The sequence below is a fragment of the Euprymna scolopes genome, chromosome 21 (assembly GCF_053919585.1).
Source record: "Euprymna scolopes isolate OS-2025 chromosome 21, ASM5391958v1, whole genome shotgun sequence".
Taxonomy (NCBI): Eukaryota; Metazoa; Mollusca; class Cephalopoda; order Sepiida; family Sepiolidae; genus Euprymna; species Euprymna scolopes.
The window spans coordinates 110502891-110516584 of record NC_136502.1 but is presented as its reverse complement, the minus strand read 5'-3'; the positions used below and the strand labels follow the sequence as shown (position 1 = coordinate 110516584).

The following is a 13694-nucleotide window of genomic DNA, read 5'->3' as shown; positions in this document are numbered from 1 at the left end:
AACTTAACTTGACTTGATTCAATAAATGAAAAAAAAAAAAAAACCTGATACGATATAACAAATGATTCAAAGAAACTTATTTGCTTAAAAAAAACAAACAAAAAACTATAAATAAGTCATTGAATAATCCACTGTGGTTGATACGCCGTAAAATACCAATAAACCAACCAATCTATCTTTTAGGCTTGCTACTCTACTTCAGGAGCTCCGATCACAGGTGTGACTAGTTCTGTCCTTTTCTAAACGATATGACCAATCTACTTATTTATTAGTTGTAGTTCCACCGCTGTAGAAATTCTCCTCTAGGGAAGCAACCTTTTTTTTTTTTTTTTTTTTCATACTTCCACAAGGGAAGTTCTTCTAAGGAGTAGCAGCCTCTGTTAGCGGCATGCCCCATCAACCTTTTCTTTAATATTTTTGCTATATCCTTGTTGGGGAAGGAGGTGGCTATCGTTTAGAGGAACCACTCCCTAGCTAAGGGATTTATTTTTTGTGGTAGCCAATGTCTGGCTCTAAATAATCACTTAGCTGGTGTTTGGGCTTGACGATCTTAAAAATAGTCTCTCTTCTCTTATTGATAATAAGGAATTTTTACAGGAAAATATTTTATGTAAAGTATTTTCGTACAAAAATTCTCGTTTTTTATCTGTAAGAAAGACTATTTTTAAGATCGTCAAGCCCAATCATCAGCTGATGTGATATTGTAAACAAACACAGACGGAATTTGATGAACGACATTATTATTATTATTATTATTATCATTATTATTATTTTTATGATCATTATTATTTTATTATTTATCTATTTTTCGAATTAGTCCACCAAGCAAATTATTCCTTGTAATATATAATATTCAATAGAGGATTGGTTCTATAATAATACATATGCAATTTGCATGAATTAAAATATCATGTTTAAGTGTATTGTACGACCAAGCAACGCCGGGCGTCCAGCTAGTTTCTTAACAATTACACTTAGAAGAAAAGTTTTGTTTTTTTTCCTAAGACGCCACTCAAAATGACAAATAGCTATTTACGTTTCTGTAAAATATTTTTTTTTTTTTTTAAATGAGAATACATTTAGGTGAAATTAATTAGAAGTTTCGAATTCCCGTCCTTTTTCGTGGATGTGTGTACGATTTAATGAAGAAAGACTTCATCTTTGCAATAGAATTATCTGGTATAACCTCTACCGAAAAAAATTAAAAAAAAAAAAACACTGATTTCAGGTAAAAAGATTACTGAACAGTGAACAGTACCTCGGTCGATGTGTAGGTAATTTCTGCATTTAATCTGATTCAATGTTGTGGATCAGTTCGATTAATTTTTACCTTTTATTTATTTTTGGCATGCATGACAATTTTGATCCTTTTTGCTGTTTGAACGTTGTGATTTTTTTATGCCTTTTACGATTCAAATAACATTCAAATAGATTTGGTTGTCGTTAAAAAAATATTTAATTTGATGCATTTCGGAAGTCCACTATTTAAAAAGCATTGTTTATATGGTGATTTAAAATAATTTTTTTTATAAAGACCGGACAAGTGCAAGATTTTTTTTTTTTTTTTTTTTTGTAAACATATTTGTTCATTAAAATTAAATTCTTTCGAATTCGAGATTTTTCTTCAGAAAGTATGCTTCCTTTTTTTTTTTTTTTTTTTGTACTTGAAAAATGAAAATATCGAAAAAAAAAAAAAGGTTCCCGAACAAAAAAATTTCACTTAATTTCAAGTAGCTTTCTTTTTTTTTTTTTTTTACAGTCAAAAAAACAATTTATGGTACCGAGCAAAATGTTCGATCTTTAGGAAGAAAAGTTAGTATTAAAGATGGGGAGGAAGTGTCGGCGCTTTAAACTGAGTTATCTTCCCGTGGCGTGTTAAAAAATTCAAAGATGGCTACCTTCAACATGCTGTCATAAGAACGTGTTTTTTCTGCTGTAAAAAAAAAACAACAACAAACAACTACTCGATCAAATTATGTGAAATTTTTCTTTTGGAGATCTTCAGTCCAAAACGGATACGTACAAATTAACCTAGTTTCCATATTTCCATTTTTTTAATGTCTTTATTAAACTGTACAAGTGCATTTTTTTTTTATCTTTCATACGATGCTGTTGTTAATGCTTGGCACGTCCTCAGATGGAGTTCGAAGAAGAATCTTTTATGATTCAAGTTCGAAAGAATTTTAATGAAGAAATGTTTATTTAAAAAAAAATCTTGCACTTGTCTGGTCTTAAAAAAATTCATTTAACATATTTACTCGATTGGTATCAGACAATGCCGATAAGACATCATGCAGCATCCTTACATGGTCCTAACTCAATAGTTACTTTTTTTGTAAGCAAAAAAAAAAAATAAATAAATAAAAATAATTTTCGTTAAATCACTGAAAATCACAGTTACCTAATTTGAATAAATTTTTCAGCATTTATCCAATACATTAAATTTTACAAATGATACATGTTTTTAAATCTAACTATAACGACGACATATTTCCGGATACTTTCCTCGAGTAAAACGTGATTCTGAACGTGCTCGTCTTCTCAGATGTCTGTCCTCTCAAACTTCATTTCGTGTACACGCTCTTTTATAGTCCTTTTCTTCGCACACGGCTCGGCATTTGCATACGCGTCTACAAGCTCTATTACACTCCCACTATACATGGGCACAAACATAAACAATACGAAGTTCGGCTGTTGTGAAATCTATGTGTCAAAGTCCGACTTTGTTTCTTTCAGAGGTCAATATATGTGTCAAAGTTCGACATAGTATTTTCTTTGTGCACACACACAAATTCTTGGTTAGTGGAGAACAATCTCCAGCCACCTTTCTTTTGGCTGTGCTATTCCCAGGTGCTCCATATTGAATCTTATTTCCCTGACTGCGTTATCTTGTATTCAGAGTATATGCCTGTACCAGTGCGAGAGATTTCCCCTCATTTTGTCTGAGATTGGCATAACATAATATCGACATTGATATATACATTGTAATATTATCCTTTTTACAAATAAAACTATAAATGAACAGAAAAGCATTAGAGAAATAAATGGTGAAGGTATCCTAAGTCGTATTTTTTAAGTGTGGGGATAGAAATATTAAGAGAAAAAAAAAAGACAAAACCCCAATAAAAATACCATGTAAAATACAAACACGAAAACTGACAGGTTGATGTTTGAGATCCTTTTTAACTAAGTTGACCTCATCGGATTTTGTTGTTGTACCTAGAAGTAATTCCTTTTCTGCTGAAGGAGAAAAAAATGATATTGACAAGCTTAAAAACCTTTCTTGTTTCAAAAGGAACTTCTTAATAAGAAGTAACCCTTTTCTTTGTTCTGATTTGCCATGTCTTTGTGGATATTGTATGCAGCAGATTTTTTAAAAATACTTCGAATACACCCTCACCTCAAAAAAGAAATCTTTAACAGATATGAACACATCTTTGAAATAAATCAAATTTTAACAAAAACTACTATAAAAAGTATAACTATTATAAAAAACATAAAAATACTGCAAAACAAGCCTAAAAATATAGAAAGAAAAACATAAAAATACTACAAAATCATAATACTTCAAAAACAAAATCATAATACTTCAAAAACAAAAACATAATACTTCAAAAACAAAAACATAATACTTCAAAAACAAAATCATAATACTTCAAAAACAAAATCATAATACTTCAAAAACAAAAACATAATACTACAAAAATAAAAACATAATACTTCAAAAAATGAACAAAAGTGTAATATTGAAAGACTAAAACGTTTGTTCGTTTTAAAAAGTTATATGAAACCTTATCCTTCTTAATCAGAAAAGATAGGGCTTTCTCGGCATCTCAGCTTTTTAATACAATTGTACATTTATTGTTGCAACATTATAGCAGTAGTATCACCACGGCCACCCGCATGCAATGAAAAAAAATTAAAATGATATCAAATATTAAACAAAAGAAGCCTTCAACCGCCTTTTAAATAAAGTTGTAAGTGTAGATTTCAAATATGAAAAGAAAGAAATCGAACCTTATAGAAGACCACAAGCTTGGGAGGAGAGAGTGGAACAATTTTTCAGTAAAAAAAAAAAGGAGGGATAGATCGGATGGCCCCAATTTGTGCATTTTACTATGAAAATGATATTTAACCCTTTATGACCTGAATTATGATGTAGGATTTAAAAATATTTAATTTTAGTTAGTTTAACGTGTAATGATACTATGATTGTCTTCAAACTGGAAAAATTATGAAGTTAAATAGTTAAACTAAGACTGAGAATTTTTGCATTACATAAACTTACCTTGACTGTCTAACTCTGTCCTCGTGGGGAGGCATTGTAAATAGTATCTCATATTAGATGCTCAATCAGGGCTGACAGTACAACTGATTTTCAGAGTGAGCCCTTTATGACCTGAATTATAATGTAGATGATAAAACATATTGTTAATTGTATTAGTTTAAAGGGTAATAATACTATGATTTTAATACTTTTTCACTATAATGACCTTTCATTATGAAGTTCAATAGTTAAACTACCACTGAGAATTTTTGCATTTCATAAACCTGATTATTATCCATAGTGCAGGAAAAAACTGTGTTTATGACAACAAACGAAATCCTCCATTGTCTGAGACAGATGGCGGCATACTGAATAGACGGTTGCAATCTGGAGGTATTTGGCATCTACCCAGATACTGAACTAATACGTACAAGGCGCGTTTGAATCAATTCTCACTTATATTCATTTATTTACGACTGAACGAATTAGTTCGACCAGGTCACAAAAGGTTAAACATAAAAAATATATATTAATGTTGGGACAATCAGAATTGGAACTTTTGAAAGTAGCGAAGAATTATACTTATTTTCCGATTTCCAAAACGATTATTTGTTTTTTCTTTTTTCTGTTTAAATATTATTTTAAACTTATGTTTTCGTTGATGGTACTACTGATAAAAAAAAAGACCGGATCAATTCTTTTTATTGTTAAAATCAAGACTTAAAAAAAAAAAAAACGTATTTGCAAAACAGAAATTTTATACTGATTCCCTCTAAAACTAATATCACCGATGATATTTATGGTAGCTGCATTCAATTATTGTATCACCAAAATATGATGTTTGATATTTGTACTTATGTACCATTAATGTAATGGCTCTTATTAAATACTAGCGAGGGTAGGGGGCACCCGACGTGACCTGACTAGGTCGTAAAATACGCATAAATATATTTTAATTCGTGCAGATTTCGTATTAGTACAGAGCCAATTCATACTGATTAATATATTGTACCTAACATATAGCAATGATTTCAAAAGTTTTTAAAAAAACTTTACAAATTATTTTGTGTTATCACACCAGCCGTTTCCTGTCGATATTTTTGTACTCGCAAGGAATTTTCACACTGACCATCATCATAGATTTCTCTCTATCAAAAACTTGCAGTGTTTTCTGGAGTCTAGGTGACAATTTCTCCCACATTTCTAGTACTCTCCATCTCGTTCGATAAATTTTGCAAATGAGTTTGCGTTATCGCAGTAGCTGTTTGCCATTGATTTTTCGCTGGCACTGAACATTGATCTTCACTGGAATTAAGGCAGCAATAAACCTCCCCAAGGTCCTAGTAAACTTGACACATTCAGTGAAAGTTTGGTTAGTGCTTTCTCCCTTGTGTTTCCATCCTCCTTGACTCTTCATAACTGTTATTATTAAATAGCGGAGTTAATTTATTTCATATCTAAAATATTCGTCAGTTTTGTGATTGAGTTGTCTTTGAAAAAAAAAATGCAATCTTAAGTGTTATAATTAGCTGTAATTTGCAATTAACTAACCAAATAAATAATCTCTTACTAAAATTCTATCTATCACTCTCAACCTCTCTTACTGTTTATTCTTTGACCCTCGGCTTTTTTATATGGTATTAGTCTCACTCTGTTTATCAATAACTCTACTGACATGCAGAAGTTCAAGTGTAATGTAAACAGACATCTTGCTGCTAAACTCCCTACATAGTACCCCTGCAACTTAGGTCCCTGATAGTAGCATCAAAGTATATGGGGTGAAAATGCAATAAAATAAAAACAAAAAAGCAAAGTCAAGACAAAAAACTGATTCAAATAATCTAACATTTGCTCAATAGTTAACCCATCGGGTCACATTTTTTTTTTCTTTTTTTTTTTTCTTTTCTTTTTTTCTTTTCTTTTTTCTTTTCTTTTTCTTTTGTTTCCTTTCCTTCCTTTTTTTTTCCTTTTCTCCTTTTTTATCTTATATTCTTTTATTTTTTTATTTTTTCTTTTCTTTCAATATTTTATGAAGCAATTCTGGTTTCTGATTGGTTGCTAGAAAAATGTGGCTTAATTTGATTCGTCAGTTCCTATCGGCAGCGTTTATAAATAGAATCTCTCAACTTTCAGTGATCATACCCTCAATATATATACCCCATTATAAGCCTCTTATGATGGGATGTGTTTCCTAGCGGCCTCGGCTGCAGGGAGACAGGGTAATACCAGTCAAGGATTCGTCACTTGACACTCAGCCCAACAGGTGAGGGGCCGGAACCGGCCCAGCACCTGTTGGACTGATGTACACCGCCTGGGTAATACCTAGGAGGTCCACCCTCCCAGGCCATGCCACCGGGCTTTCCGGTGAGGCAAGTTTATTGCTTGCTGCCTGAGGCGCCCCGACCGGGGAATGCCGACGGGGTTACTCAGGCAATTTTTAAAATTGCAGGAGTGCCCCTCCTTTAGGGGAGCCTACGGGTATCCCACTTTCCAGGCCTTGTGCCAAATATTGCCGATGTGGGCGGCAATTAAATATAAATATATACCCTCAATATATAGGAAATATTGCGACAATACCTATTGAAAATATTTAACAAAAAATAAATAAATAAATAAAAATCAGAGCTATGTGGATTTTCTCAATTTCATACTTCCAACCTCTTTTTATCCCCTTTGGACAAAAAAATTAAACTAAATATAGTACACATTTAGAACCCTTACGCCTAGTAGCTGTGTTCCAAAATTCATAATGATTGGTTAATTTGTTTAGCTGTGAATCTTGTACATACAAATATACATAAATATAGAAACATATCTAATTTTAAATAATCAGATGCATCGTGAAGCAGCACTAAATTAAGATAGGACAACTATATATCTATTATATATATATATAAAGTGAACATGTTTCTGTGTACATTTTCCAACGCAATAACTCTGTCAATTTTCAGTCTACAGACTCGAAATTTGATATACAAGGTACTGAGATTTGGGTAAATCTTTGTAGTCCGTTTTCGGCCAGACATTTGGCTGCTAAGGGGTCAAAATTCAACGATTTGACCTTTGAGAACTCTACCAAACTCCTCCGAGAATTTTGAGTCTAAACACTTTAAATTTTGGATATAGTTTCCTTGGACATGGATCTAACTTAATTGAAGCCCAAAACAATAAATGTTAAGGGGTCATAATAGGGGTCAAAGTTAAAAAAATTTACTGCTTTTTCTTTTTTTTTCTTTTTTGCTCAACATACACTTCCCGGGCAACGCCGGGCTTAAAGGCTAGTATATATATATATATATATATATATATATATATATATATATATATATAGTAGCGTTCGTGTGTGTATGTGTACAACTCTTCTACAGCCCAAACCACTGGACCGATCATGACCAAACCTGGTATGATGATGGTCCCCTACCTAGGGATGGTGCACACCATTTTCCAAGGTCAAGGTCATAGTCTACGTATTTATACTCTCCCACAGCTCACACCACTGGACCAATTATGGCCAAAATTGTCCTCTAACCTAGGGATGGTGCACACTATTTTTCAAGGTCAAATGTTTGGGGCAGGACTTTGCTAGTAAGTGTGTGTATATATATATATATATATATATATATATATATATATATATATACATATGTATATATATATATATATATATATATATAAATTTTGAAATTAAGTTCAGTAAATTAAAAAGTTTACAACAAATTCGTACAGTGCGTATGCTTGTGGAAATATTAGAATTTGCAGTGGATTTTATCTTATCGCGTTTTATGGATTTCTTTATATGCATAGAATTGAACATAAAAACACTCCATTTTGTCAGCATTATAGTTTGTTTTTTTTTTTTATCTTACGCTCGTGCCTCTACATTTCTCGATTGATCCTAATCACACCATGGAATATACTTTTTTAAATCTTGGCTTCTTTTAGGCTTTTGATGCAAGCTTTTTAGTTTTTAAATCTATTTGATAAATAACAAAATTTATGACTGCCTATAAACATTATTTTGCTGAAAACATTTCCTTTGATGAGATGAGCCATTTATTTAAAATTCATGGATTAAGGAAAAAACTTGAAATGTTTTTATTCCGTGTCGAATAATTGATTTGTCGTAATTTTTTTTAGTGTATTAGATTTATTTCCAAATTTTCATTCATACTAATGTTCTATCTCGTATATATATATATATATATATATATATATATACATATATATAGTCATCGACATAGTCCTGTTTCGTTGTATCACAACTCATCAGTGCCGCTAGACTAGCATCTCTCCCAAGCCAAAGATTGAACCTAGAACCGTCGTGTTGACAGTCAGCAGTTCTCCTACTCGACCATGGAAGCGACTTGTCGGAATGCCTATTTAAGTAGACACCCGCCACCACTTTTATAGTGCTCAAATCGCTTGTTTGTAAACAAACGAGCTTCGCATTTTTCAGCCAATTAAGTGTGTATATATATATATATATATATATATATATATATATATATATATATATATATTTTTAATCTAATTCAGATTGTCTTGTAAATATTGATACTAATATTCTTATGGACTTCAATTTTGCAGTATTATGTATTATCTGTAATCTGAAAGCATTTGAAAATTTCAGTTAAGTTATGTATTATCTTTTGTTTTTCGCTTTGAATTGTTCAGCATATTTTGCTATTGCCAGGAAATAGCCGGGAGATCTTGCTCTGGAGAGGATAAGCAAAAACAGTTTATGATTGCGGATTGTCACCCAGATCGAGATGATTGCTGGACAGAAGGCGATTCAGGACACAAGCAGGATGTCTCTGGTAAGTTTTATTTTATTTATTTATTTTAAAGATTTCTACAAATTATTTTATTCAATTATAACTTAAGATTTTCAATATCATGTAAAACTCTCTTTTCATCGCAATTTAATATCAGCAACATGAAGTTTGTCTAGCAAATCCGAATAAGCTATTAATAATCTGGGAGACATTTTGTTGCTTTCATTTTCCTATTTTATCTATTCTTTCAAAAAAAAAGGGGGGGGGCTGTGATAAGTTAAAAACGTTTCATTCTATCAACACGCACATGTAGGTTAGCAGGTTAAACTAACATTCGTTAAAAGTTACACTTAATTTTAGTGAGCTAACGATAACTTAACATAGCTAAAAATGGTTTAATTTTATAATTTTCTCATCTATTTGTCCAGTTAACTCCAACGGTAGTGAACGTGACTGGAAAATTAAGTGTTTTGGTTTCGATTCTAGCTGATGGCACCCAAGTCATTTTTTTTTAAATTTTTTAAAAGTAATATATATATATATATATATATATATATATATATATATATATATATATATATATTCAATAAAGAATCAAAATTATTGTAATAATAAATACGAAATTTGCATAATTAAAATTTAAATTTAAGTGTATTTTACGATCGCCCCGCTCCTGCTAGGTTTTTTTTTTTACATGGAGGTTACCACTTATCAAGGCCCGGAAAGCACTCGGGGATAAGGGTTATTGCGTGTACAGTAATCAATGGGATAGTATCGTAGTAATTAGTATTGGTGATTTGATAAAGTGTCTTACTTAAGAGAGCGGTTTGTCAGGAATTTGTTTATGTTGGACTTGAAGACATCCAAGTTGTAGTCAGGTGGGAAACAGGCAAACGGAAGAGAGTTCCATAGTCATGCACTTCTAAGAAAGAAGCCCTGCTCATGGAATGTACGTTTGGATTTAGGCACAGATAAAGAGTGGGGAAAATTAATGACAAAAGTTTCAGCTAGACGGGTGTTTTTCATGAAAGATTGGCAATGGGGGGGACCAGAGATTGGAGCTCAGACGAGCATTTACCATGGAAATAACGATAAAACAAAGACCGGCTCGCAACGTCTCTTCTGTAGGAGAGAGGCTGCAGGGAAGAGAAAAGGGCATCCCCCACTAATCCACAAAGTCTATTTTGTACTCTGTCAAGGCAGGATAGGCTGTTTTTAGCAGCTCCTGCCCAGATATGGCAGCAGTACTCCATCCTTGGACGTACTTGGCTTTTATACAGATAGAGAATTGCATCAGTAGTGAGATATCTTCTGGAGCGATAGAAGGATCCCACCATTTTCCCAGCATCCTTGGCAACAAACCTGATGTACGTGTTCAATTTCAGATCAGGAGTGAAGGTCAAACCCAGAAGCTTGTCAAAACATGGAGCCTCCCCAAAACGAGAGCCATCCATTTCAATTGATGCCAGATGGGGATCAGAGCGTTAATGATGTAAAGATAAAAGCTTGGTTTTGGATGTATTAAAAGTAACGAGCCACCTCTTTCCCCACTGTACCACATGCTCAAGATCAGAGGAGAGAGAATCAGAGAGAACTTTGTCATTTACGGCAGCCTTTGATGTGTTGCCATAGATGGTCATGTCATCAGCATAGATGTCAACGAATGATTTAAGTATATGTTTTGGGAGATCATTGATGTAGATCAGGAAGAGAGTTGGGCCCAGGATGGACCCCTGAGGGACTCCAGAATTAATACTGTGGGCCTCTAATTTTTGCCCATCAACCACTACTCTTATGAGCCTATCGGAGAGAAATGATTTAATGATTAAGAAAACATTTCCAGTGATTCCATAGCTGGAAATCTTGTGAAGTAGGTCTTTATGCCATACCTTATCAAAGGCCTTTGATATGTCAAGAACAATTGCCCTAGAAAAGAAGCCTTTGTCGAGAGATTCACTAATCCTGTGAGATATAACTGTTAGCACATCTGCTGTAGATCTTGCGGAGCGGAACCCATATTGCATGTCACTAAGAAGGTTGTTTCTGCCGAGGTGGTTGACTACTTCTTTATTCAATATGGATTCCAACAACTTACTCATGACACACAGGAGATTTATTGGTCTGTACTTAGAGGGAGAAGACTTTTCGCCTGAATTCTTAAATACAGGGCATACTGATGAGGTTTTCCAGGGTGTTGGAAAGCACTTCTCCTTAAGGCAATGCTTAAACAGTTTTGTAAGTATGAGGGCAAGTTCTGGTTGGAGCTTTTTCAACACTATAACTGGAATGCCGTCAGGGCCAGTTGCTTTACTGGAATCAAGGTTCTTGATTAGCTTGGCAACATCACGCACAGATATTTGTATGTCGCATAGCGTGTTGTCTGTTATATGAGGAAATATGGGGAGTTGATGGCTTTCGTCGCTTAAGGTAGAATTAACTGCAAAGTTCTTGGCAAATAGTTTGGCCTTGTCTGATGCTGACGAGATGACCTCAGGTCCATTGATGATGGTTGGGATAGAACACACGCTTCTGTTCAGGATTCTGTTTGCTATTTGCCAAAACTGGTGGGAACCAAGCTGCTGCTCAGCTACTTTGGATTTAATGGATCGATCATATAGCTCTCTTGCATTTTTTATTACTCTTTTACAGTGATTGCTGGCAGTCCTGAAAGCAGCTTTAGTCTCAGTACATCTATTACGTTGGTAGCTATGGAAAAAGTGATTTCTGTGCGCGATGGCAACAGCATATTCTGGGGAGAACCATGGCTGGCTGTTAGGTTCTTGTTGGTCAGGTCTGATACTATAGAGGACACATCCTTTTTAAACATGGAATGCAGAGGTAGATCAGATATGAATGTACGGAAACTAGAACTGGAGGCTGAAATCGAATATTCCACTGTGAAAAAGCCGTCTGAGCTCTAATTTATGGTCCCTCCCCCTTGCCAAACTTTCATGAAAAACACCTGTCTAACTGAAACCACTATCAATAATTTTCCGCACTCTTTATCTGTGTCTAAACCTAAACGTAGATTCCATGAACAAAGTGTCTTTCTTAGAACTGCACGTCTGTGGAACTCTGTTCTGTTTGCCTGCTGTATAGCTGACTACAATTTGGTCATTTTCAAGTCCAACGTAAACAAATTCTTGTTGAACTGTCTTAAGTAATCCAATTTATCAAACTTCCACTTCTAACAATTACTATGATAGTGTCCCATTGACTTCTATACACTCATCAATCCTTATCCGCGAGTGACTTCCAGGCCTTGATAGGCGGTGTTCTATATATAAAAAAAATAAATTAAAAAATGCTCAAAATTTAATTAGAATTTAAAAAAAAATCTTTTTTGATAATAAAAAAAAACATGAATATGTTTGTTTACAAAAGGTAGTCTCTTTATGAAGTTGGGATGGCATATTATGAATGTAAGGAAGCTGCATGAACTCATGATGCAGGTATTGGATGTCGATTGTTTAAATTCTACCAAACCGTCTCAACAATATATCACAGAAAATTTTGTAAAAAAAACAAAAAAAAAAACAAAATCATTATTAATAGATAAGAAATTTTTTTCGGTGCATTGTTTATAATGCCAAGAAAACAGAGCTACAGGCTTTCGATCACGTTAATCCAATTGTAGTGAAAGCACTTTCTTAGAACTGCACGCCTGTAGAACTCTGTTCCGTCTGCCTGCTTCTCACCTGACTACAACTTGGATGTCTTCAAGTCCAACGTTAACAAATTCTTAATGAACCGCCCCCTTAAGTAAACACTTCATCAAATCTCCACACTAACGTAATGTACTTGCAATAACCCTTATCCCTGAGTGGCTTCCGGGCCTTGATAAGTGGTGACCACTGTAAAAAAAAAAAAAAAAAAAAAAGCACTTGATGGGACTCTGTTCAAGGTTGTCGAAAACTTCAAGTATGTTGGAGCATGGTCAGAGAGCACTGAAAAAGATTTTGAAGTAAGAAAAGCACTGCCATGGAATGCATGTCACAAGTTGAGTAAAATATGGTCATCCATCATCCACTCTCTCAGAAAAGTTGAAAGACTCTCTGTTGCCACAGTGGAAACAGTTCTGAGGCATAGACTCTTACAAATGCGCTGAAGAAGAGACTGGATAGCTGTTACACACGGATGCTCAGGATAGCCTCAATACATCATGGAGGAGCCACGCAGCAAACCAACAGCTTTATGATGACCTACCACCAGTATCACTGAAAGTACAGCAGAGAAGGATGAGAGTAGTCGGTCACTGCATGAGACACAGCGAAGAGGAAACCAGCAAGCTAGTTCTCGGGATACCAACAGTCCAGCGAAAAACTGCGGTAGAAAAAGAATGACCTATATTGACAACCTGCTACAGGACACAGAATTTGAAAGTCTTCGGGACCTGCAAACTGTCATGCGAGATCGAGAGAACTGGCGAAGTTATGTAGATTTGGTGGTGAAACGTCCTGAAAGACGATGGAGATGATGATTATAAGAAGTTTATGGGCTGCATATTAGTGTCGTCTCTATGTTAAAGTGTTTAATATTACCAGTAGTGTTGTGTATATGAGATGTATACTAGAATCAGAAATTCCCAACCTGGGGGCCCCCATAAAAAAATTCAAACAGTTATAATATTTTGGGAAAGAAAACAAAACGGA

At 34.0% G+C, this 13694-nt stretch overlaps 1 protein-coding gene across 3 annotated transcripts in view; it reads left to right on the top strand.

The window, feature by feature from the left end:
- The window catches only part of LOC145242976 (protocadherin gamma-B7-like), a 516151-nt gene that overhangs the window by 448857 nt on the left and 53600 nt on the right, over window positions 1-13694 (top strand). For 2 of the 3 annotated variants that reach the window (XM_080106087.1, XM_080106086.1), the window contains one exon: window positions 8961-9084. In XM_080106087.1, coding sequence (XP_079962213.1) covers window positions 8961-9084 — 124 coding nt within the window. The remainder of the gene's footprint in view (window positions 1-8960; window positions 9085-13694) is intronic. The other variant, XR_013862831.1, reaches the window with a different exon arrangement.